The sequence below is a fragment of the Carassius auratus genome, unplaced genomic scaffold (genome assembly GCF_003368295.1).
Source record: "Carassius auratus strain Wakin unplaced genomic scaffold, ASM336829v1 scaf_tig00214896, whole genome shotgun sequence".
NCBI lineage: Eukaryota > Metazoa > Chordata > Actinopteri > Cypriniformes > Cyprinidae > Carassius > Carassius auratus.
The window spans coordinates 91386-118202 of record NW_020527846.1 but is presented as its reverse complement, the minus strand read 5'-3'; the positions used below and the strand labels follow the sequence as shown (position 1 = coordinate 118202).

Sequence of the window (26817 nt, the reverse complement as noted above, 5' to 3'; positions counted from 1 at the left end):
AGAAAATGTTGAAATAAAGTGTTATTTTATGCAGTTTTTAGTAAAATGTGATAATAAGGAGACTTTTTCATGTCTAATGCTCTATTATGTGGGCATTTTAAAACAACTTCATATTGGTGTATTTTGTGCGAGTTACCATTGTGGTGAAGTGTGGAGCTTGTGGTTGGGTTGAGGACCTGGTTAAAAGAAAGTCTTAAATACTTAATTTAAAAAAAAAGAAACCTTAATGAGAGTGCTAGTGCATGATGTACACATAGTAACATCCCTAAACTGCAAACGACTAACATTATGTGTAAAGAAAAGTTATATCTTACTTGTTAATGTTTTTATAACACTTTGGCTAAACTTGCATGGACAGTGGTTCTACATGATGTAAAATATTATCTCTACTCAGATATTTCATGAAGGATGAACTAAAGCAAACTGAGTAAACTCAACTAAAAGTAGACATGTCCTTATAACTTGATTTATTCATGTCCAAATAACATGGTACAAACATGTGGAACCACTGTCCATTAAGGAATCATGTTCAGACAAAGAGTCATTTTTTTTAGTGTGATTATTTTGATAGAGATACAGCAATGCATTAAGAACAATGCAACTTACACAGTCATTTCCTTTTATATTTCTCTGGAAAGAATACTTCACAACCCGTGTGTTGGATACTTTGAATATACTCTTCATATAATCTGAATATACCTAGCAGAAATCAGTCGAGGTATTTCAGGACAGCGGTGTGAATGTGACTCAATGGCGCTCTCTGCTGGTGGGATTAGTAAAGTGGCGGATCGAACACTTCCGGTGTCTGTTGGCAGTTTAGAACGCGATGCGCGATCCAGTCATATATAGATCAGTGGATCAGACCCAAAACTGTATTAAAAATGCAAAATAACTATTTCTAAGTATCATCACCAGTTAAACTAAACGCTTTAATGCACCAGCAGTATGAGATTATCATTGTACACTGCAGACTACATCGTGATTATATCACTTTTCCTAATCTTCCACTGAAAGCACTTGACAGATAATCTGGACTCGGCAGTTCATAATGTCTAACTCATAATAAAAGATAAATGTTAATAAGTGTTTTCCAGTTTAATCCTATAGCTGTTGGATTCCCTCTTCCACATCAAGATACAGCAGAAGATCACGTCCAGCAGCTCTCAAAGATAAACTGATATACTGGAAGAATCATCTAGTCTTTACTTCAACTATTCAAACCTCTGATTTCTTTTATTAAGACACTTTTATTAAAATCTTTTTATTTTATTAATGCTCAGTAAATGTGACGATCAGTGGGAAGTCAGGAGCTACATGTCAGTGTTTTGGGGTATGATGAAAATAAGACTTTTAGTCTTGTTTTAATGAATCACCTCAGACTTTGCATTTCAGTTCACTGTTTTTTATTAAAATACCAAATAAAAAAAGAGCGTCAAAAGTACCGACTGCAGCTTTAACGTTATTTAAATGCTAGTACACAATGAGACATTCATGTATTTACAGAACAGTTTAACACACACTGTATAACAGAGCTGAAATAAATCTAACATGATTCTATCACAAACTTAGCTCTAACGTGTTAAAACATTTGCACATGTATGTAGATCCATTAGCTGCCTTTGTATTTACATGATTAATAATCAAAAGTTTATTTTATCATAATTTTCCTCTGGGGATTTTATGTGACTGTAGGCAGATGTTCGCACACACCTCCATGCTCACATTCGTTGTGTGCATCACGTAGGGAAAGTTGTGTTGTGTTATATCTGATGATTAAACAGTTAACCCCTCGACTGGCCGTGTTAGTTGTGTTTGATTAGTAGTGTTGTTGGTCGAAACAAGGGAGGAATTAAATGTACAGCACTGATTTGATGTCGTCATGTGACACTGTAGGATTGGATCACGTCATGTGAAGATGTCATTCATTGACTTTTGATTTAATTAATGATGCATTATCACTGGGAATCAACCCTAATCTTAAAAATTATTGTGTCTGAACCATATCAGTACATTTTAACAGATGTTTGTAGTTTTTCATGCATCAGGTATTATTTATGAATGTATGTCCTTCTGATTGAACTGCATTAGTCAGTCTGGTGTCTGAGCTGTTACTGATCTCCACTGCGCTGCTCTCGTCTGGTGTAGAAAGGGCTAAAGCCTGACTGGATTCAGCTGATTCTACAGATTATCACTGGCCTTTACATCTAATTCTACAGCTGCCGTGTTACTCAGTAAAGGACTGGGTTCAGCTGGTTCTACAGGTTTTGGAAGATCCAGGATTTTAAGACAGCTGTGATCACCAACACCAGGATTGAAGAGAGGAACGAGTGATCCAGAGAATCTGCTGCTGATGGTCAGGAGATGTTTTCTCTCTGTGACGTTGTAAAATGAGAGCTGACCGTGATCATAATCTAACAGAACTCCCAGTCGTTCAGGTCTCGGTGTCAGAGAGAGTTTAACTGGTGGATCAGTGTTGGTGTAAAAGCCACGAGGACCGTCTGAACACAAGAACCAGAAACCAGCTGATGGAGTTAAAGCAGAACTGTCTTTTGTAGGAAGGTTTTCCTCTTTCACCACACCAATCATCCAGAAGTTTTTGGGAGGTGTATTTCCTAGTTTCAGCCCTACTTCCCAATAGTGACGACCAGAGGTGAATCTTTGGGCTCCAAAAGCACATAATTCATATGGAAATCCCTCTCCAGTGGGTTCATATTCATTACTGTCCCTCAAGATTTTACAGTCTTTAGTAACCCTGAGATCTGGATGTAAACGCTCACGGTCGATAGTGATCTCAACTGTGAGGAAAAACACATGAGCAACAGTTATTAATCCTCATGTAGATGAGATGATCTTTACACATATAAGCATTTATAACTCTTTATAGCTCAGATGAGATCATACCTGCATGCTGCCTCAGTTCTTCTATATTCATGTCTTCCACAACTACAATAAAAACACATTATTTGTGAGTAAAAACTATGGCTATAATTGAAAACTTCTACAGTATTTATATACAACAGAAATGAAACAGTTATTAAAAATAAATAACAGTAATAACAATTATAAGTAAATATTTGTGTGACAGTGGGATTGTCACAAAAGAGGCTCTTTATTTGATAGAATAACATATGAAATATCATAAATGATGTGATAAATTGTAAAAATAGCAAACAGAAGGACTTTCACTGATGCTTTCAGATCTCTGGATGTCACTGTGTGAAATAAACTGGTTATATCCACTCATAACTAACAAACATGACATATTCATGTTAGTATCTGCTATAACATTCATGAGGATGTTGATTTAATGATTAGTGAAGCTTTTCAGCAGTTACAGTTCTAATAAACATAGCACAGAACAACATCTTCAGATACCTTCATTTAGCAGTCTCTCCAGAGTATCCTCCTCACAAACTGAAATGAGAGAAAATATCAGAGAATGGTTTAAGTAATGATCCCAGACTTCTGGGGTGGTGTGTGTGTGTGTGTGTGTGTGTGTGTGTGTGTGTGTGTGTGTGTGTTTGTGTGTGTGTGTGTGTGTGTGTGTGTAATGTCATGGGTATGACACAGGTATTACAAGGAGAGGGTGACTTATGAGGACATAACCCATGTCCCCATTTTTCAAAACACTTATAAATCATACAGAATGAGTTTTTTTGAGAAAGTAAAAATGCACAAAGTTTCCTGTGAGGGTTAGGGTTAGGTGTAGGGTTGGTGAAGGGACATAGAATATACAGTTTCTACAGAATAAAAACCATTACACCTATGGGATGAACACACTTTACACAAAAACAAACGTGTGTGTGTATGTGTGTGTGTGTGTGTGTGTGTGTGTGTGTGTGTGTGTGTGTGTTTGTGTGTGTGTGTGTGTGTGTGTGTGTAATGTCATGGGTATGACACAGGTATTACAAGGAGAGGGTGACTTATGAGGACATAACCCATGTCCCCATTTTTCAAAACACTTATAAATCATACAGAATGAGTTTTTTTGAGAAAGTAAAAATGCACAAAGTTTCCTGTGAGGGTTAGGGTTAGGTGTAGGGTTGGTGAAGGGACATAGAATATACAGTTTCTACAGTATAAACACCATTACACCTATGGGATGAACACACTTTACACAAAAACAAACGTGTGTGTGTGTGTGTGTGTGTGTGTGAGAGTGTGTGTGTGTGGGGGGGGGTGTGGTGTGGGGTGGGGGTGTGTGTGTGTGTGTGTGTATGTGTGTGTGTGTGTGTGAGTGCGTGTGTGTGTGTGTGTGTGCGTGTGAGTGTGTGTGTGTGGGGTGTGTGTGTGTGTGTGTGGTGTGGTGTGGTGTGGGGTGGGGTGTGTGTATGTGTGTGTGTGTGTGTGTGTGGGGTGGGGGGCTGGGGTGGGGTCCCTTCTGTTCCAGTACTCTTGGAACTTGTTCTTTCAGTCTGAAACAAGACTGTACGATGTGCACATTATAGGATTGACTGATTTTTAAATAGAAGGGGTGATTGTATTAAAGCAAATGATAATTCATGTTTTCATAACCACAGGCCAAACTCAAAAACAAAACTAAATGAAATCATCTTTGAGAGCAAGGGCCCCCCGGTGTTTCAGGGCCCTAAGCAGCTTGTATATTTTGTGTATGGGAGGATCGGCTCTGAACATAGACTTCTTTAGCTGTATCAGGAACAGGAATGTTCTCTCAGTAACACGGTCTCAAAGGGTTAATCAGATTCATGAATGTTCCTTACTTTCTTTAGTTCAAAAACATCAACACATGAGATATGCATGAAACAAAAACCTGCTGATAACCACATCTTTAAAATCTTTCATCCAGACTGTACCTGTTCGTTTGTGTCTGTATCTGTAGAGGATCAGCCCAAACAAACCCAGAAGAACACAGATGAGAAACGTGAAGAAAAGAGCCTTCCATAGACCTGATGAATCTGATGAATCTGATGGACCTGAGAAACAGAAACTAGATTATATTAAACTCAACTGGAGCAAAATAATAAAATACAATAAAATCAACAATTCCTGAAATGAAATATTCCTTTCATGAGGTTTAGTTTGAATTGTAGTTTCTGACTCACTCGTGATTTTGAGATCTACCACTTTACTGTTATATGAATGTTCTCCGCTCACATAACAGTGAAATAAACCTTCATCCTGAAAAGTGAGTTTCTCCAGCCGTAGAGAGACATCTCCATCCTTCAGTCCACCAGACTGATCTGACCGCAGAGTCAAAGAGCTTCGGTTCCTGAAACATTCCTGGATGTCCTGGATCTTCCCATGATTATAGAGCAGAACAGGGTTGTTAAACTGATCCTGACGGTACCAGCGGATCTCCAGAGCTTCAGCGTTCTCAGGAGGAGAGATCCAGCAGGGAAGAGTCACTGTAGATCCCACATGAGCCACTATAGGATCAGGAGGAACCACCACAGTCAACGACACTGAGAGAGAGAGAGAGAGAGAGAGAGAGAGAGAGAGAGAGAGAGACAGAGGAGAGAGAGACAGAGAGAGAGAGACAGAGAGAGAGAGAGACAGAGAGAGACAGACAGACAGAGATTTGATTTTTAAAACAAAACTTTATTTACCATTAGCCAACTCACACATTATTCTATAAATTCACATCATAATTTGTTAGAGAGGAAAAAACAAAACAAAAAACATTCATTTAAAAACAAAAACATAACTCATCATCATCATCAATTTTACACAGACCTTCCCAACTACACCATTTCATTTTAAAAGTACAAAGATCACACATAGCTTTGTAAAATCTGAAATCAATCAAAATTCTTACTTTAAGTAACGATTTAAAAACAAAAACAACATCATCATTGCTTTTTTCCTCTATTTTGTTTTTCCTACTCATGTATATTGCCAACTTTGCTTGTGTAACAGGGTTAAAAAGAGTACTTAATTTAAGAGTTTTGATGTGTGAATTTCATAAAATAAGCATTTGGTTAAATTCATTGGTGTTCAAAGGCTCCCCTCCTGTGGCTATTAATGGTACTGCAGACAGTGTATTTTGTCGCTCTTCTCTTGCCGTACTCCAGCAGATTTGAGTGTCGCTGCTGTGGGTATGTATGATTTTTCACGCTCTAACTCATTAACAGATTAATTGTAATAATGATATGTTTTAAGTGGATCTTTTCGATTGCAATATCTTTCATACATGTATTTGAACGTATATTTAATCCATTTAATGCTTTAATAGGATTGTTGAGGTTGTTATAATATGTACTGAATTTCCACATGCCTCACACCAGTGTGAACGAGTTCAATTAGAGTGGTTATTGTCTATTTCTCAACATTATGACAATTATTTGTATTATGAGTTGAGTGAATGTGTAATTTCTATTTTTCTAGTCTTGAATGTCTGCAGTAGTTTATCTTCAGCCAAAGTGATTTGTGCCATTTTATTTCCAAAAGGTATGTTGCTTCCGTGATTTAGTTATAAATGTTAACAATTGGTGTTTTCCTGTTATCGAATTATTGTCCTGTATGAGTACAATGTATTATTAATTACAGGGATATTGTTTCAGTTTCATGTATACTGTTATAGTATATGTTTAATATGAATCATACAAGTTCTTGCCGTACTCCAGCAGATTTGAGTGTCGCTGCTGTGGTCTTGAATGTCTGCAGTAGTTTATCTTCAGCCAAAGTGATTTGTGCCATTTTATTTCCAAAAGATAAAGGCAAGCACAAGGAAACCCACGTGTGAGTGTGTTTGTTCACGTCTGTTACACTGGTGCCGTGACTCCTTGGATCCTTTGGTCAGCTCGACGCAGATCGACCGTGATTGCTGTGTGCCGGTCAAACTCAGCGGTGGACCAGATCTTCATCGCTCTGTGCAGGTCAAGTTCGTCAGTGGGTCAAGTCTTCGATGTTTTGGATGAGGACAGTACATACACACACTCAGTTATTGGGACTGTGCATTCGTTTTCAAATACACAACGCATGGACACATTTGACATAGTGCTGCTTTGACTGTCGTCGAGTTCAGAACAATTTAAAATAGTGAGCTTTCTCATTACCGAGACAGTTACATATATTTTGTTTTTTTTTTTTTATTTTGCTTTATTTTTTACCCTTTTTCATGTAATTTTTTTTTATATCATTATGGCTGAAAAACACGAGTATGATGGAGAACTGGATGCACCATGTTATGGTAACATGGGTTTCCCCAGAGGAAGGGGTACATGGTTAGTTGGCAGCTCTGATGGTGGGATTTTTAGTGAAGGCATGAGCCAGGGGGTTGGACGACCACAATTACATGGTGGACAACGGTAGGGGTATTGGGTTAAGTCAGACCCTGGGTGGTACCCCTGTTGGGTTCCTGGTGAGAGTCCGTACACTTCAACACCTGGCGTTGATAGAGTTGCTTTCGACCACCTCACAGACATGGTAGGCCAGCTAGGTACGCATATTGGCGAGTCAGTAGTTGCAAAATTAGTGTCTTCTGGTTTAGTTAATACAAATGCTGATTGCCAAACCAATTCATTCAGTTGCGCTCAGACGCCAGTGCGCACAGAACAGTGCACACATACACAAGTGATGTCACCACAAGTATCAGTGCACATGAAGTCAGAGCATGACATATTCCGAGGTGATGGCACTGATAAGTATGGTGTTGAGGAGTGGATAGACAGGACAAAAGCTTGCTTAAAAAAGCAAATGTGCCCTGTTCAGGACCAAGCCGAAGAAATGATGAGTAGACTGACTGGAAAGGCAAAGGATGTTGTCAAGGTCAGCCTGCGTAGTGATAGTATGCTCAACATCAGGCGGAACCCTGAGATAATTTATGATATTCTTATGCAGTACTTTAGTGAAGCTCCCTCTTGCCTGCCACTCGCAGATTTTTATGCCACTCTCCCCAGAGCCAAAGAGAATCCTGTGGACTACTGGATTCGAATTAATAAAGCAGCTGATCTAGCCGATGAGGGACTGCGGAGACAAGGCAAACGTTTTGACAACATAAGAGAGGAGGTAACACGGATGTTTGTTAAATTCTGTCCTGACCCCGGTTTAATGAGCATATTCAGATGCAAGCCGATTCAAGAATGGAGTGCGAAAGAAATCCAGAGCAGGATTGATGATTACCAGAGGGAATTCAGGAGCCGAGGAAATACTAGCATGAGTTTACAGAGTCACACAACTACAGTGTTCGGCAGTGATTATGGTATGTACGATGGCCATAAAACAGAGTCGGCTGCTGTCCCTATCCAATCATTCTGTTCTGTGACTAATGAGCAGGTACGCCGCCAGCCAGAGCCTGTGTCAGTGCCAAGTCAGGCACAGCATCAGCCCTCCTCCTGCTCAACTTCTACCCTAGAGTTATCTCAACACACACAACAGGCTGAGAGTCAGTTGCTCACTCGTATGATGGAGATGATGGAGCAGCTTATGGGCAGGGTGCAATTTCGTGATATTTCTAGTCCTAGACGTGGCTCTAGACAGCAGCGCAGTTTTGCCAGAAGTGCCTGTAGAGTCTGTAATGACAACAAACATACCACAGTGGCACACTGCATGACAGAAAAACTGTGTTTTGCATGCTTCTCCCCTGGGCACACAAAGAAGGAATGCCCTAAACATTCCCTTGACCAGGCACAGCATGAGGGAAACTAGCAGACCCGTATTCGGAGGGAGGCAATGCGGGTCATCATAGTAACTCCCAAGCCATTGATAATTGTCAAATTGAGAATGCATACCTGTTAGTCAAAGGAAGTTGTAATCATTCAGAGGTCATTTATCAGAACACGCATGTTGTGGGTGGACGTGACAGCCTCTTTTATACGCCAGTGAAGATTGGAGGGACGGTGACATTGAGTGCAATGTTGGACAGTGGTTCGATGGCCTGCACTATAAACGAGTCTGCTGAGATGAGACTGAGATCAGCTGGTGCAGTGGATGAATGTAGTGAGTTTAAAAACTGATGTCACCCTTGTAGGATGTGGAGGGCTGCGCGTAATACCTAAATCATCTTTCAATCTTACCATGGAAGTTTATGGAATAAAGATGTTAGTGCCCACTTTAGTAGTTCCTGGACAACATGATGAGCTGATACTTGGAACTAATGTTATTAAACACATTCTCAGATACTTCAAATTGTGTGATGGATTTTGGCAGGCTGTGTCTAGACCGACTTCAGCAGACCCTGAATGTGAAAGCTTCCTGTCAATGCTTGCTGGATTGAACCGGTGGAGAGGGGAGGAGATACCTGGGAAGATAGGAACAGTAAGATGTAACTCCGCTGTCTATCTTGAGCCGGGCCGTGAGTACCTAGTATGGGGGAAGCTGCCCAAATCTGCTGTTGTGTCCCCAGGAAGTGCAGTCATGACTGAGCCTATGTCTTCTCACTCTGCTCCCAGAGGTGTTATGGTGGCTAGACTAATCATATCTCTGTGGGGAGATGGATGGGTCCCCTTGAAGCTTATCAACACTTCAGGCAGTCCAGTGTTCTTGAGACGGAATGCTAAAATTGCAGATCTTTATCCGTGCATTGCCCTTGAAGATCTTGATGACGCCAATACTGTTGACCCTTTCTTGGTAAACTGCCCCACAAGGTTGTCTGATGATGTGTCCGGACTGTCGCCTGTGGGTGAGCGACTGAAGTCAGTTGGGCTGGACAGTCTTAACATTGACTCCTGTGATATCTCAGATGCATGCAAGCAACGGTTGCTGAACCTGATTCTATGTTATGAAGACATCTTTTCACGTGGCCATCTTGATTGTGGGGAAGCAAAGGGTTTCGTCCACAGAATACACCTCTCGGACACCAGACCATTCAGGCTTCCTTTCAGACGGGTAGCTCCCGGTCAATATCAAAAACTACGTCAGGTGCTGACTGAAATGGAAGCTTTAGCCTAAGTTCTGCCAGGAAGACTCAATCACTTCGTCATTAATTACCTTCATCATTATCCAATCACGTCTTTACACTCCTGTATAAAAGATCGTACTTACACATGTTTGAGTTCGCAGATGCCAACGCGACAACAACCTCCACCCTCCCCACCACCACCAGGATGGTCCTGTCCTTACCTTCCAGGGGGGTCTGCTGCGCCCCTGCCTTCGTCTTCAGGCAGGAAATGCAGATTCGCTACCCTCGGATTACGAACCATGGACGGGGCCTTCCGCCAAAGAAATTTATAATTGTGCTCGCTGAGCTGTCAATAAATGTATGCTTCGTACATTCCTCTATCTCCCGAGTCTTTCTGGTAGAAATGGAGGAGAAGGAGATTATTAGGCGATCTACCAGTGAGTACGCGTCTCCTCTCGTTTTGGTCTGGAAGAAGAATGGGGACCTGCGTGTATGTACAGACTTCCGCTGGTTGAACAGGAGGACACTGAAGGATGCGCACCCTCTTCCACATCAGGCGGATTGTTTGGCAGCTCTTGGCGGTAACGCCCTGTTTAGTACAATGGATTTGACGTCCGGATTCTATAATATGCAGCTGCATGAGGAGGACCGCAAGTTTACCGCCTTTACAACGCCTATGGGCCTTTTTGAGTACAATCGGTTGCCTCAAGGCCTCTGCAACAGTCCTGGCAGCTTCATGCGTATGATGATGAACATATTCGGGGATGAAAACTATCTCAGTCTCCTTTGTTATCTGGATGATTTGATTGTCTTCGGCCCAGATGAGAAAACTGCTCTCGATCGCTTGGAAATGGTGTTTGGCAGGCTCCGCACAAACAATCTTAAGCTGGCTCCAAAAAAATGTCATCTGATGAGGAAATCAGTGAAGTTCCTTGGGCATATGATTGATCAGAAAGGTGTTTCCACGGACCCAAGCAAAGTTGAAAGCATCTCTTAAGATAAGCAGTTTGGATTTGATGGAGCTTGATGGTAGATGTCCTTCTCAGAAGAAAATAAGATCATTCTTGGGAATGGTGAATTACTACCAACACTTTATTCCAAACTATTCTGCTGTAGCCAAGCCACTCTTTAATCTTCTAAAGGGTCAAAAGGTGAGAGCGAAGAATCCGAGACAGCTGGATCATGCTCGTCAAAATAGAAAGCTGAGACCTGGTGACTGGACACAAGCTCAGGACCAGGCTGTTGAGAGGCTAAAAACATCATTGGTTGAGAGTGTTGTCCTTGCCCATCCAGATTTTAATCGCACTTTCATACTGGCAACGGATGCTTCCTTGGACGGTATTGGAGCTGTTCTCTCACAGGTCCCAGAGGGGGAGACTAAAGCCAGGCCGGTAGCCTTCGCCAGTAAGTCTCTTTCTCGGTCACAGCAAAATTATCCAGCACATAGGTTGGAGTTTCTGGCCTTAAAATGGTCAGTATGCGATAAATTCAGTCATTGGCTCAAAGGACATGAATTCACCGTCTTGACTGACAATAATCCTTTGGCCCATATACTGACTAAACCCAAACTTGATTGCTGTGAACAACGTTGGGTGGCTAAATTGGCTAGCTACAACTTTGACATAAAGTACATACCTGGTCCCCAAAACACAGTCGCTGATGCCCTGAGCCGGGTTCCATTTATCAAAACTGATGTCACGCAGAGACTGCTCAAAGAGCCATATGGAGCACTTCTGGCTGATTCCAGAGGGATGTCTACGGTTTCAGTGCAGGATGCTTTCAGACATTCTTGTGATTCAGATAAGGGGCGGAGCATTCTTAATCAAGGTCAGTCATGCCAGTCTGACATCCAACAAAACGAAGACCTTCTGACAGTCCCTAAGGCAGATGTCTCTGCTATATTGAATTCCCATGTTGAGTGGAACATTGGTGCCAGAGCACGAGCAATGTCCGTCATTGATAACTTGCCCCAGATGATGTCTGTGGGGCAGGAAACTTTGCCAGCCTATTCAGAACAGGAGCTGCGTGAAAAACAGCTCAACGACGAGATTTTGTCTAGAGTTTTGTATTATGTTGGGCGTCAACGTAGACCTTCGAGAAGAGAAAGGGCAAAGGAAACGATGGTTGTTGTTCGATATCTCAAGCACTGGGAGAAACTAGTTGTCAGAAATGGCATCCTGTACAGAGTGTCTCGAGATCAACTATCAAGAATTAAACGCCATCAGTTTGTTGTCCCAGAGTCTCTAGTGAGTGTTGTGTTAGGAGGAATCCATGATGATTGTCCATTTTTGTTTGTCCATTTTTGATTGTCCATTTTACGAAGCTAGCACAAGCCTTCGTGTGCAGGGATCAGTCTGCCAAACAAGTTGCCAGGGTCCTATGGGACAGATATTTTTGCATTTATGGCCTCCCAGAAAGAATCCATAGTGACCAGGGCCCGAGCTTTGAAAGTAAATTGATCCAAGAGCTTCTAAGGGTCTCTGGGGTGAACAAGTCACGCACAACGCCGTATCACCCAATGGGTAATGGAAGCGTGGAACGCTTCAATAGAACCCTAGGAAATATGATACGAGCTCTAACACCAGATGTGAAGAGGGATTGGCCAAGACGGTTACAGACACTGACATTTCTGTATAATTGCACAACCCATGAAACAACGGGTTTTGCCCCTTTTTATTTGATGTTTGGCCGTGTGCCCCGTTTGCCAATCGATATTATTTTTCGTTCAGTCTTGAATTATTCAGCTGTGTCCTGTTGTGATAAGTTCGTAACCACTCTGGTCAAAGATCTGAGGGAGGCATTTCTGATCGCACGAGAACATGCAACGAAAGAGCAGAAAAGGCATGCTGAGTTGTACAACCGAAGGGTAAAAGGACTGGACATTGAAATTGGTGATCAGGTGCTCCTGGCAAACAAAACTGAAAGGGGTAAGAGGAAAGTTGCAGACAGGTGGGAGTCGACAGTTTACACCGTTGTAGACCATAAATCAGACACTCATACTTACAGGATCCGTAATCCGACCACTGATCAGGAAAAAGTGGTTCATCGAAACCTGTTGATGTTGGTGAATTTCCTACCAGTGAATGTAGAGAACCCCCTGTCTGATCGCCTTTCTGTTGTATCTAACTCTTGTCAGAGTCTGTCTCCAGTTCTGTCATTGGGTATGGTGGAAAATGAGTCTTTAAGAAGAGATGCAGACGCGTCAGAGCACAAGGAGGATAGCTATAGCAGAGTTGTGATGGATGGATCAGAGGTGATGAGAGACGAGGCATTATCCACATGTGACGATGCTGGCTTTGACTGTGAGAATGATTCTATGTCAGTTCAGGAATCTGATGATAAGAGCAGAACTATACGTTGGGTTTCGGAGCTGCCTGATAGGGGAATTCCAGATGAGTCTGATCAATCTCTAAGTGGATTTCTGACAGATCCATCGACTATGATCATTCCTGCTGCATCAGAAAGTCACATACCTGCATTGTCAAGAGATACAATAATGTCTGGTTTGGATGACAAAGCAAGTGGCAGTTCAGATTCGCATGATTCAGATTCTGAGATAATCCTGTCTGATCAGCCGCAATCACAGGCCCCTGCCAACACACATGTAGCTGACTCTGTGAATGTACCACAAAGTTCTAGCTCAGTCACTCAGGTCAGATCACGTTTTGGTCGCATCATTAGACCCGTTGACAGATTAATACATGTAATGTCAGCACAGGCCATGGTTCAGGACACAAAGTGCAATGTTCAGGCTGTTTATAAGTCGGTGCTGAGGGCTTTCTCTGCTTAGAAGTCATTTGGTTTCATGTCTCTTGACATATTTAAGATGCGTTTTGTTAGTCTGTTCCATATATAGAAAACAATAGTTCAAAAAGCACATACCTGATGACTTGGGGTACCTTCGAATCCTGATATGGTTCTATATCTTATTCTTTCTGTTTGAGTGTTATAGAAGAAAGTTGAGTATGGAAGGATATTGTGGAATGTATGTAGATGTTCTACTCTCAGTCGCTGGTGGGAGAGTTTAGCGCTACTCTCTCATCACTTCATCCTTAAGGGATAATTGTATTTTTGACTATCCTTTGATAGGAGATCCTTTCTAATTGTGAAGTTTATTATAGTGGACTTGAAAATGGAAAGAAATTCCTTTGGTGTTACTCCTCTGGTCATGCAATTATTTTATGTAATTCAGTGGGGGTGGATGTAACAGGGTTAAAAAGAGTACTTAATTTAAGAGTTTTGATGTGTGAATTTCATAAAATAAGCATTTGGTTAAATTCATTGGTGTTCAAAGGCTCCCCTCCTGTGGCTATTAATGGTACTGCAGACAGTGTATTTTGTCGCTCTTCTCTTGCCGTACTCCAGCAGATTTGAGTGTCGCTGCTGTGGGTATGTATGATTTTTCACGCTCTAACTCATTAACAGATTAATTGTAATAATGATATGTTTTAAGTGGATCTTTTCGATTGCAATATCTTTCATACATGTATTTGAACGTATATTTAATCCATTTAATGCTTTAACAGGATTGTTGAAGTTGTTATAATATGTACTGAATTTCCACATGCGTCACACCAGTGTGAACGAGTTCAATTAGAGTGGTTATTGTCTATGTCTCAACATTATGACAATTATTTGTATTATGAGTTGAGTGAATGTGTAATTTCTATTTTTCTAGTCTTGAATGTCTGCAGTAGTTTATCTTCAGCCAAAGTGATTTGTGCCATTTTATTTCCAAAAGGTATGTTGCTTCCGTGATTTAGTTATAAATGTTAACAATTGGTGTTTTCCTGTTATCGAATTATTGTCCTGTATGAGTACACTGTATTATTAATTACAGGGATATTGTTTCAGTTTCATGTATACTGTTATAGTATATGTTTAATATGAATCATACAAGTCTTGCCGTACTCCAGCAGATTTGAGTGTCGCTGCTGTGGTCTTGAATGTCTGCAGTAGTTTATCTTCAGCCAAAGTGATTTGTGCCATTTTATTTCCAAAAGATAAAGGCAAGCACAAGGAAACCCACGTGTGAGTGTGTTTGTTCACGTCTGTTACACTTGTCACAAAATAAAATTCAACAATTGAAAAACAACTCGCTTTTTTTGATCATATTTAAAACCAAAAATAAAAGTCTCAGGATAAAAACACTCTTTAAACTTATTACACAGTCTTTCTACCATATCTCAAACAAAGGTCCAAGTCTAATACATTGCATGAAAGCATGAAACACAGTCTCTTTTTTTGAACAAAAAGGACAACCAGAGTTATTCTTTGGATCTAAAACTGAAATAAAAGAATTCACTGCAACAGCTCCATGCAAGATTCTCCGCTGCAAATCTCCTGTTCTTTTAGATAATGGTGGCTTGTACAAAACTCTCCATTCAGGTCTTATCTCATCACCCAACTTTAAAACAGCACGCCATGGCGTATCAACTCTATTAGTCAACTTTTTTTTGTTTAGAACAAGCACACACATTTTATACAGCTCTTTTCCAACACATGAAAAAAAATCAACAGATGAAAACTTTCTTTGTTGAATAAAACATCCCGAACATTCTTCAATTTTTGGTTGAATTAACAAACAAGGAAACATATCTTCTTTGTCAGGGATATTATTTCCTAAAGAGAATTCCTCCAACATAAATTTTTCTTCACCCGTAAACACTTCTTTCAATTTATTCAGATAACGAGAAACTGAACGAACAGATCGAATTCCAAGCTTTTCAGTAAAAGTTTCTACATTCTGAAAAACAGGCCCAGTTAAACACAGTAAATGTTTTAAAACATAAATTCCTGAGTCTTGTAAACTCCTACTAAATCCTGGTAGGAAATTAGGTGCAGAAACATCTAATCTTGCATTAAATATCAAGGGTTCATTCAATAACCAAAAAATTGAGTGAAAATTTTCAGTCCTTTGAATTTGAAAAAGACTCCAAATCTTAAAAAGATGTTGATAAAAAGACGGCATTTTCAAGAGATCCAAACACTGAGGGTCCATTAGGAAAAGAGATTTGTCCATTCCGAAGTTTCCAACAGTCTTAAGTAGGGCACAACTGATTGCCCGCCAGCTCACATTCATCGGTCCATCAAGAAGTCTTTGTAAAAAATGCAGTCGGAAAGCTGCAATCCTGCTCTGTAAGTGAATCAAACCCTGGCCTCCTTCTTCCTTAGGTAGAAATAAAATACTCTGTGGAATCCAGTGAAGTTTGTCCCAAAAATAATGGACAAAAGCCGCTTGAATTTCAGCTATTAGCTTCACAGGAGGATCAATACAAACCAATCTGTGCCATAAAAGAGAGGCAACCATATTATTTACAATAAGCGTTCTACCCCTATAGGACATGTTGGGTAGAAGCCACTTCCATTTATCTAAACGTCCTTTAACTTTTTGTAATACACCATCCCAATTCTTTTGTAACAAGTTATCGTCTCCCAAAAACACCCCTAGATATTTCAAACCCCACCTATTCCAGCACAAACCTTCAGGAAGACTTGGTTTCCCTTCCTTCCAATCTCCTAATAAAAACGCTTCACTTTTTTTCCAATTGACTTTTGCGGACGACCATTTTCCAAAATCCTCTATCAGTCTAGATAAAACATTTATATCACTTTGTTTGTTAATTACTATTATGAGATCATCAGCATAGGCTGATAAACAAAAATTAAAATCACATAAAGGTATCTTGAAACCCTCTAACTTCTTCCTGATTTTCTGTAGAAGGGGTTCAGTGACAAGAGAATACAACATTCCAGATAACGAACATCCTTGTCTTATACCTCTTTTGACCTTGAACGGAGCACATAAGCCACCATTAATCTTAATTATACTCTCTATGTCACTATAAAGAATTTTAATCATGTTTAGAAAATTTTCATTAAAACCAAAAGCTTCTAAAATATTCCATAAAAAATCATGCTCAACCCGATCAAAAGCTTTCTCTTGGTCAAGAGACAGCAGACCACAATTGATATTAAATAATTTGGAAACCTGTATAACATCTCTAATTAGAGAAATATTGTCAAATATTGACCTACCCGGTATACAGTACGATTGATCAGAGTGGATCACCTGTGACATTACCTTAGTCATTCTCTTAGCCAAAGTTTTAGAAAGCAATTTATAATCACTGCACAGAAGCGATACCGGCCTCCAGTTCTTGATCTCCGAAAGATCCCCCTTTTTCGGAAGGAGAGTAACTACTGCCCTTCGGCAACTCAACGGCAGCCCACCCTTCAGCAAACTGTCGTTGAATACCTCTAGCAGGTCAGCTCCTAAATCCGACCAGAAAACCTTCAGAAAGTCCACTGGAAGCCCATCTATACCCGGAGCTTTCCCAGACTCCATCTCATGGAGTGAGTTGTACAGCTCTCCCAGATCTTTGGTAAATCCTCTAGAAAAGGAGATTTTCCTTTATTTTCCGGCTTAAGTTCACTTTTGTACAGGGATTGATAAAAACTCGTTGCCACATCACGAATCTGTCTGGGATTATATAACAAATTGCCATCCTCAGAACGTAGGGCATGAATTAAACGTTTCTGCCCATTTTTCTTCTCATGACCAAAGAAATACTTGGAAGGTGCATCCATCTGATCAATGTTTAAAAAATTAGCACGAATTAAAGCACCTTGTGCCTTAAACTCTAATAGCTCTTTAAGTTCAGCTTTTTTTCTAAAACAAGTTTCCAAAATATTACTATCACCCGAGGACTGATACAATTTTTGTAAATCTTTTAATTGTTTTTCCCGAAACTCTACAGAACGATTAAATTCTTTTGTAACATTTTGAGTATATTGTTGTGTGAATTGCTTTATCTGTACCTTTCCATAAATAATATAACCGCATAAATAAGGATTTAAAAGACATTTTCGTTTCTTTAAAAGTTTTCCAAAAAAATTTAAAAGATTCAATAAATAATTTATCATTTAAAAGACTTGTGTTAAAATGCCAATAAGCACTTTTAGATTTTACTGAATTTAAAATAAACTTACAACTTACCATACTATGATCAGTAAATGGCAAAGGTGTGATAAAGCATTTGTTAAATAAATTCAAATTATGTTTAAATATATAAAATCTATCTAATCTTGCCAGTGATATATAATTATCACGAATGTGGGCCCATGTGTATTGTTTTTCATTACCATTTTTCATTCTCCAAATGTCACATAAATCATATTTCTCAATCAGATGAATTAACCTCTTACGTGAGGCCATATGTGGTTCAACATGATTTCTGTCCATGTCCAACTCGGTACAATTAAAATCACCACCCAAAAAGAGAAAATCTTCAGAACAGCAATCTTTCAGTGTTGCACAAAGAGTATCCAAAAAAAGCAATCTTTCTATAGGTGCCGTAGGAATATAAACACAAATAAAAACAAACACAAAATTTTCATAAGAAGCTCTAACTTTTAACAGTCTGCCTTTCACAACTTCCACTACATCATACGAAGTTGGTTTAAACTTTGTATTAAATAAAACAGCCACCCCACCACTTATATTTGAATTATGACTCAGAACGGATAATCCACTAAATTCCTTCATCCAGTCAACCTCATTCTCCACACTACTATGAGTTTCCTGTAAAAAAGTTATATCTATATTTTTCTGATCAATTTCCTCAAAAATGTGAGCTCTTTTTTTCACATTCTTTGCCCCATTAACATTCATGGATGCAATATGAATTTCATTCATAATGAAGGCAAAGAAAGAGAAAAAAAAACAACACAACATACCAACAGGAAAAATTATTCCCTTTCTTACACTTATACAACTTCATTATTATGTGCGATATTTATGTTTCTCACTATTTTCTTCAATCTATATGCTTCTTTATTAGTAAAAGAATCACTAGCCATCCAACTCTTTGCCCGGTCCACAAATTGTTTTAAATCAGGAAAATATTCTTGTACTTTTACACCTCTTTTATTTTTTGTTGACCTGAGAAACAATTTAATGTCCTCAAGATCATAACTCCGTACATTAAATTCACCTTGAGAAAAAACCTCAATGCATTCAGACGAATCACTGTCACTTTCCGTATCTTGAGTATCTTCATCTCGTAGTTCAGTTGTCTTACTGATTTTTACATCTAGCACTTTATTTTTCATCTTTCTTTTTTGTGGTGTCTTGAAGGAAAACTGCTCTTGTTCTGGTGTCAATTGTGCTTCCTCAGCCATTACACTTATTTGAAAACCTTCACCATTTGCACCTTTTTTGCTTTCTGAAGGATAAACCACCCTATCAGAAACACTTAAAACACTACTTGTGGGTAAACTTTTAGGAATTGGATCCGCTTGATCAATCTGAGATGAAGCTATTCCAGCCTCAATTTCTACTGAACGATCTACCACCTTCACCACCTCTACCGAACCTTCCACATTTAATTATTTTCCATAATTTTCCTTACCCTGTACAACTTCATTCATTTTTTCTCCCTCAACATTTTTGTTCGGGCAATACCGAATTAAATGACCTTTAAATCCGCATCCAAAGCATTTGGCTTGACCAGTCGTGACGAAAATCGAATAACTAAAATCCTCAATTCGAAAATTCAAAGTTAAATCTAGATCGGCGTCATCCAGAATTATCATGTATGCGAAGCACCTAAATGAAACGATATGTTTCAATAACGGCGACTCGCTACTGATTGGGATCTTTTTTATCGGTGACACCAGTTTGCCATAACGCGACAGTGCTTCCATTAGAATCACATCACTGACAAAGGGTGGTACATTAGAAATGATTACCTTTTTCGCTGGCATAGAAAGTGGTAGAACTGAAATAAATTCCCCATCAATGACAATTCCCTGCTCAACCAACTCATTTGCCTTGTCTACACTATCTAGGAAAACTACTGTCGCATTGTTCATTCTAGACGCGGACAAAACGCTAGAATGTCCAACTAACTCTCCAATGGCCAAACAACATGCCTCAATGCTCACAGCTGACGCCACCTTAATTCCGTGGCGTCTCGTGAGTGAACTCAACACCTGTGTTTGTTGGGCCGCCATTCCTCCGACTAACGGACAGCACACGACCCTCCAAATAACTAAAACAAATAACAAATAACAAAACGGACAACAACAAAAAGAAATAAACAGAAAAAAAGAGAGAAAAAAGATTTTCACTCACACCACCTGCTCTGCACCACGCGCCCACACCCTCGCTCAACCAGTCACACCGGAAATGAGAGAGGAGAGAGAGACAGACAGAGAGAGAGAGAGAGAGAGAAAGAGAGAGAGAGCAAGAGAGACAGAGAGAGAGACCGAGAGACCGAGAGAGAGAGCGAGAGAGAGAGAGAGAGAGAGAGTGAGACAGAGATAGAGATAGAGACACAGAGACCGAGAGACAGAGAGACATTTTTATATATATATATATATATATATATTTGTTTATACAAATTCTTAGTAATTTACAAACATCATGTGCATTTAAAGAAGGATGTGTTAATTTTGAATACATTTTGTGTGTATTGTTGTCATAGATCGCACTTCTGTGGCTCTCTCCGATCCCCGAAGGAAACTGTCACCGGAGTATTGAACTACATTTCCCATCAGCCCCTTACCTAGGTCTAATCACCTGCACTTCTACCCTCTGTATAAACTGCCTCCAGACTCTTGCACATTGTGTAGTCTTGTTCTGCCCAAGTTAACATTTACAAGTGTTTAACATTGACCCTTGACTGTTTATTGATTCTCGATTCTTCGTCTGCCGCCTGCCCTGACCTCTCCGCCTGGTATTGTTTCTGATTCTGGATATCCTCTGACATTCTTGACACTCTTATCTGAGTATGGTCCGTAAATTTTTCATGTTTGAAAATAAAATTTGTTCTCTGATTGACTAATTTGCTGCTATTTACAGGTTTTTGTTTATTTTAATAGCAAATCTGGCAACATTGCATCACCAGTATTATTTTGGCAGTTATCTAAAAAGACAGCATCTATTTACACAATGTGCTAATATCTATAGATTCTATTTATACTATGTTAAAATAGCAGGATTTTCTGCTATTTATACTGCTTACTGCAAATAGTGCCAATTATCTGCATCTCAGTATTGTAGTACATTATAAATCAGTATGCAATAATAACTTATTGAGTGTAAATGTAATGGATGCCACCTCATTGGGATAATAAAGCCCTCCCTACTCCTACCCTTAACTTTTTGATTATTTACTTCATTTTCATTGAAAATAAATGCTTTTCTGATGTGATTTGAAATTTGAAAAGCGAAAAAAAAATTCACCAAAAGGCAGATTCGAACCCGGGTCAAACACGTTAAAATATCTATGTCTTACGCTTCACCTTCTGTGCCACTGAAGTTGACTATATGTAAAAATAACACTTTGGTGGGCAATATGTATGTGTGCATGGATAATAAATAACTGATAAAATTATCCACCACATAAATATAGTATTAACAAACTTTGATGCAATAAATAGTCTGACAATTCTCTAATAAATATACTGCAAATGGATCTGAATGTCTCTGACTCTGCATCACAGGTGTTTTGTGTTAAATGTGTTAGAAAGAAAACATGTTATTTATCGGCCAATCACATTGCTGCGTGCATCACGTCATGAGGCATTACTCTGCTCAAGAGCAAGTTTCCTCACTTCAATAATTAAATATGTGAGTTTGCAGTGTTTTTATTTCATACACTGCCTTTAACTATCATTTTGCCTTATTGACACACTTTTTTCTTAATTAATGTTGTTCTGTTGCTTTGACACAATCTGTTTGGTTTAAAGCGATATATAAATAAAGGTGACTTGACTTGACAATGTTTAATAAAAAATAACACATACTTGACACACATTGTGTAACTGTAACACATTAGTGTGTAAAGACTTTCCACAAACTCTCTGTGTTAGGACCGGGAGGAATAACAGTAATAAATGTGTTAAGAAACATTACAACACTCATGTTTTTAAGTCAGTTTAATATTGTTAGAGGTGCAACAAGAAGCAAATGATAACCTAAAAAGCTTTTAGTTCTGTAATGGTGACTGCTTCTCAAAAGACAACAAGAATAAACTTACAGGAAAGAAGGATAACTCTTTACATCACTTGAAGGATGTTTAAAGTACAAACTTAAAGAGGGGTAACATTTTGGTTAGCTATGAGTTTGACCTATCATACCATACTTTATCTGATAAATATGCTTTATAAAATAGAAAAAAAGAGGAGCTCATACATCACATGAGCCATGATATTAAACATTTATAGTCGGTAATTATGAAATTAAGAGTGGTAACAATTCTAGCTATGCTAAAACTGAAAAAGTGGTTCAAACAAAAGCAGATACGTGAACATTGATGGTTGTACATAGACTTAGTTGTTTATTTTATTTCATTTTTTTTTTAGCCTAACCAGGGACTTGGGCTGCAAATTAGCCATTGGCTAGAAGCCTATATGTAGAGCATCGGCTGCATGAAACGGTAGCAATGTTATACTGCATTGTCCCTGTTAAATAAACTGATAAATAAATAAATATTTTTATTTGTCAGATTCAGGTTGTACCAGTGGGCCCGGTTTGAAAGTGTTTAATTTGTATGTTCGTTCTGTTTATTTGTTTGTGCTATTTACACAGTATTTACATTTTTTTCAAGTTTGTAAATGTCTAGGTACAGAAACCGGAAAATTAAATGTAAAATAGCACTGCATAGTTTTCACTGAAAGAATTTCATACACAGTCAGTCTAATCAAAATTTATTCAGATATCTTCAACATTTCCCACATTATAACTGTTTATTTGCTCTAGTTTAGAAAATGGTAATAAAATCGGACAAACTCAGAGTTAGACTGTCAGAACAATTTAATCTTAATATCATCCTAATATCCTAATATTTCACTAGTAATCCACTGTATGAAAATTTATTTGGGTATAATATTCCACAGTTCACTTTATTTTGCTATACTCACTTACATAAATTCATTATAGTGTTCTGCACATACTAGTAAATATATATATAGCCTGTATATATATATATATTCATCCAATATAATACACATCCCATTTTTTTCTCAACTGTTTACTTTCACTTAAGACAAACGATAGTTGTTTCGAACATACGTTCCAAGACGGGTTTTTTTGACATATTTTTATGCATTTGTTGTACAAGAAAAAAGAAAAAAAACAGACTGCAATTCATGCTGCTGAATTGGGCTCTTTTCTGTTTGTTTAAACTGCGATTTGTATTTGCTCGTTCAGTTGCAGGAGATACTTCGAGGAGAGCTTCGGAAAGGAGAGCTGGGTTCAGAGTTTCTGTCAGATGCGGCTCTGAGTGTCACGACCAGTGATGCAAGGAAACACGGAGAGAGAACCAATTGTGAGGAAGTCTTTATTTAAGGGGTAATCCAAAAAGCATAAACAGTCCAGGCAGGGGTAAATACCAAAGCATCCATCCAACACATAAACAGACATGAACACAGGGCAAGGGCAAGGGCAAGACTGATTGACGAACGTGAATTCACAAGGACTCCGTGACACATACTAATACAGACCGGGTTAAATACACAAGGAGAGACAAACACTAATGGGAAACTGACAGAGTGTGATGATTGGTAATTAGTGACAGCTGGGTGCAGTAATTAAGCAGAGACGTGAGGAATGTGATTAATGAAGTGACAGACACCGTGGGGAAAGAGGACATCTAGTGGACACCCAGGGAACACAACCCAGACACTGTGACAGTGAGATGCGCGCGCACCGAACACAGCACGCAAGTAAACAGCTTCTCAGTCCAGCTTTTCCACGTCTTGTGTTTGAATGTTTTAGACGCTTTATAATGTTTAAACTGGCAAGTGGCAAGGCTTAAAAACACGTGAAAATTATAAGCTTTCAAGACGTCTTTTTAGACTGGCTTCAGCCCAGGGGTGCTGCTAGGAATTTTGGCCCCATGACAAAAAAATCTAATTGGGCCCCCTCTGCGCAGCTGTTGTCTCCACATCTCTAGGACCTAACTGTCCTATCAAAAGCTTTACATAACTCTAATCAAAGGCTTGCAACTGTCTTGCTGCTTGTAGTTTAATACTAGTGCTAGCACAGTATTTACTGCTGGTGTTTTTAAATGCAAGTCTGCATACAGTACGCAGTTCACTATTTGATGCAAGATTAAAAGCCACCATAAAAATGTCCTTAAAGCAACACTATGTAAAAAAAAAATTGTACCTTAAAATAATGTTTCCAAAATCGTTTCACTGGTTCATTTTGTAACAGGGTTGTAACAGGGTGAAAGGCACGTCTCCCTGGAATGATGCTAAGTCATTAACACAGTGGTAGCTAATTTATATGTAGTTTTCAAACTAAAATAATCATTAATTCTTCGCTCTTTAGACCAAATCAATTGAGCTTATGAGAAATTATAATCAAGGAATACATTTGGAAAATCTTGAATAAATTAGTTCAATTTTAATTTTTGGGTGAACTTTCCATTTAATAGAAGTGAAAAAGGAGCTACTTATATATATATATATATATATATATATATATATATATATATATATGTGTGTGTGTGTGTGTGTGTGTGTGTTAAAGAAGCACAATAAGACAAATACAATAGAGATACAAATTAAACTCATTTTTCAGATACTGTAGGTTTTACTTAACATAGTATACATTTATTTAACGCCTTTTGTTGGTTAAAATTAATGACATAGGTATTTAATTTGGAATGCTGTCCTTTTCAGACGGAAGGCATGAATCAAATACTGATTCACGTTTAGTTTTCACACACCTGTTCATGTTCACTTAATCCATAAACTACTGTATTTACGTGAGATAGTCTACACAATAAACATCTGGACTGTTGTGTGTGTATTTGAGCGCTGAGAACTGATCGCGCGCTGTATATAAGAACTGAGGAAATGGAGCGCGCGAGAGAACTTCTATCAGCGTGATTCCGCCTATCCCGCCTTCATTAATTTTAAGTTGGTCGACCACTAATTGTGACTCCCGGGAAAAACGGATCGTCTGGTCACCTCATCCCTAATCCTTCGGTTGCTGAGGACATTGTTTCAGATTGCTAGTTCGCGTTTTATTTATTAGCGCGCCGTGCATTGATTGACTGTCTGCAACTAACACACCGTCACTGATGAGTGCGCTTGCGCTAAGGCAGGACCAAACCATTTCATGCAGATACAGAGGGGTCAATATGGATGTTTTATTTTTTGGTCAATGGTGATATTTAACTTGTATTGCCAAAATAAGTAAAATCAAAGACATCATTCATTTTATTATTATTTGAAATATACTCGATGATGGTTTATATAATGTTTAATATAATAAAAAAAAAGTTTATACGTTTTTACCTATTTGTTGTGCCCCCTGTCAGCCAGGGGCCCTTGGAATTGTCCTAACTTTTCCTTGGAATTGTCCTAACCCCCCCTCCCAAGTGGGAGGTTTTTTTTTAGCCTTTGGGCTAGAATTCGTCAATCCTGAAAGCACTATCTGTAGTGCTGGCCCTGCATGCGCTGGATAGGATATTCAATTTCAACCTCAACAAAACTAATCATAGGCCATTTTGTGGACATTACACAAATAAAAAAATGATACCTAAGTAATTATAATAAAATTAAAATAATAATAATAATATTTTTTCCACGTATTTTTATAGGGCAAGCAGAGAAGGCACAGTTGATCTCGTATATGAACTCTACTGTATAAATATTTATCTCATGTAATGAAAATAAGCATAGGCTAACACTGAATGAAACTCAGTCATGTTCTTACCTGAAGTCTCTATGAGGAGATTCAGTAAAACGATAATAATCGACAGCATTCCTGTGAAAATACAGACAGACTCCAATAAAACAAACTCTGAGGAAGATTATTCCAGAATAAATCACATGAAGAGACATCATCGATGTTCAGTGAGGAAACAAACTCACCGGAGACGAAGAGAAATCAGATAAATTCAGAAATAAGCGACACGTTTCAGTGGAAGTCCAGGCGTGCTCCCGGTGTTCCTACTGTTTTACTTTCGGTTTCTAAAACTAACAATGAATCAAATAAGAGACCGCACCAGGTGAAGAATAACGTGACATAAGCGATGTAATTTACATCAATCACCTTTATTTATATAGTGCTTTAAACAAAATACATTGCGTCAAAGCAACTGAACAACATTCATTATGAAAACAGTGTCTCAATAATGCAAAATGATAGTTAAAGGCAGTTCATCATTGAATTCAGTGATGTCATCTCTGTTCAGTTAAATAGTGTCTGTGCATTTATTTGCAATGAAGTCAATGATATCACTGTAGATGACATGATTTACTCTAATTAATTTCAATGAAAAACAGCGAGAAACAGGTGAATAAAGACTGACAGTCAGTTTAATGTTTAGAAATTATTATTTCAAGACAAAGCATTTTTGCTCGTTTATGAGTGCCTTTTTTGCTCGATTGCCTTGGTGTGCTATTCGATCGCAATCTTTCCTTAGAAAGCCACGTTTCTAGCATTTGTAAAACTGCATTTTTTCATCTCAAAAATATATCTAAATTACGGCCTATGCTCTCAATGTCAAATGCAGAAATGTTAATCCATGCATTTATGACTTCAAGGTTAGACTATTGTAATGCTTTATTGGGTGGTTGTTCTGCACGCTTGGTAAACAAACTACAGCTAGTCCAAAATGCAGCAGCAAGAGTTCTTAGAGGTGGGCAGATCGATACTAATATCGATAATATCGATACAAACGTTGGTATCGGTATTGATCGATACCAACGGGAAAATATCGATACTTAAGTTTCAGTTTCTCTCGTTTTGCGACCTGGCCTGTTTGTCAAAATGCTGCTGCTGTCACAGAGCAGAGCAAGCTCTCAAGAGTGCTGCTCGTGCTCGACACTGCTCTCCGCCCCCTCTCCTGTGTTGTACCGTCACGTGACTCACCACTAGCGCTACCACCAGCAGTCAGGCGCGCGCCGCTCAGCCGCGCATTTCTAACAGCAGTCAGTCAGAGGCGGAGAGAAAGAAGAGCGTTGTATGGCTGTATTTTCAGGCCGATCTA

The 26817-nt window shown here is 38.9% G+C and overlaps 1 protein-coding gene and 2 long non-coding RNA genes across 3 annotated transcripts; 2 read left to right on the top strand and 1 right to left on the bottom strand.

Moving 5' to 3' along the window:
• Positions 1-1417: 1417 nt before the first annotated feature.
• LOC113093132 (butyrophilin subfamily 1 member A1-like) lies at positions 1418-25818 on the bottom strand. Its single transcript, XM_026258975.1, has 7 exons — positions 25697-25818; positions 25539-25589; positions 5064-5423; positions 4815-4934; positions 3376-3414; positions 2902-2943; positions 1418-2795 (listed from the first exon to the last, which is right to left on the bottom strand). Exons 2-7 carry the CDS (start codon positions 25585-25587, stop codon positions 2179-2181), a joined length of 1227 nt encoding a protein of 408 aa, XP_026114760.1. The 5' UTR covers positions 25588-25589; positions 25697-25818; the 3' UTR covers positions 1418-2178.
• LOC113093134 (uncharacterized) lies at positions 5880-6788 on the top strand. The gene is made up of 3 exons (XR_003287714.1): positions 5880-6056; positions 6346-6408; positions 6672-6788. It is a non-coding gene; the product is annotated as an uncharacterized LOC113093134 (long non-coding RNA).
• On the top strand, positions 13886-14855 carry LOC113093133 (uncharacterized). Its single transcript, XR_003287713.1, has 3 exons — positions 13886-14188; positions 14478-14540; positions 14803-14855. It is a non-coding gene; the product is annotated as an uncharacterized LOC113093133 (long non-coding RNA).
• Positions 25819-26817: the final 999 nt, after the last annotated feature.

Bases quoted from the DNA above. Each gene is read 5' to 3' on its own strand.
- LOC113093132 (XM_026258975.1), bottom strand. From the start codon at position 25,587: ATGCTGTCGATTATTATCGTTTTACTGAATCTCCTCATAGAGACTTCA. The intron at 2,944-3,375 runs GTATCTGAAGAT...TTTTTATTGTAG, and splicing joins GGAGAGACTGCTAAATGAAG to TTGTGGAAGACATGAATATA. The intron at 2,796-2,901 runs GTATGATCTCAT...TTTTCCTCACAG, and splicing joins AGAACTGAGGCAGCATGCAG to TTGAGATCACTATCGACCGT.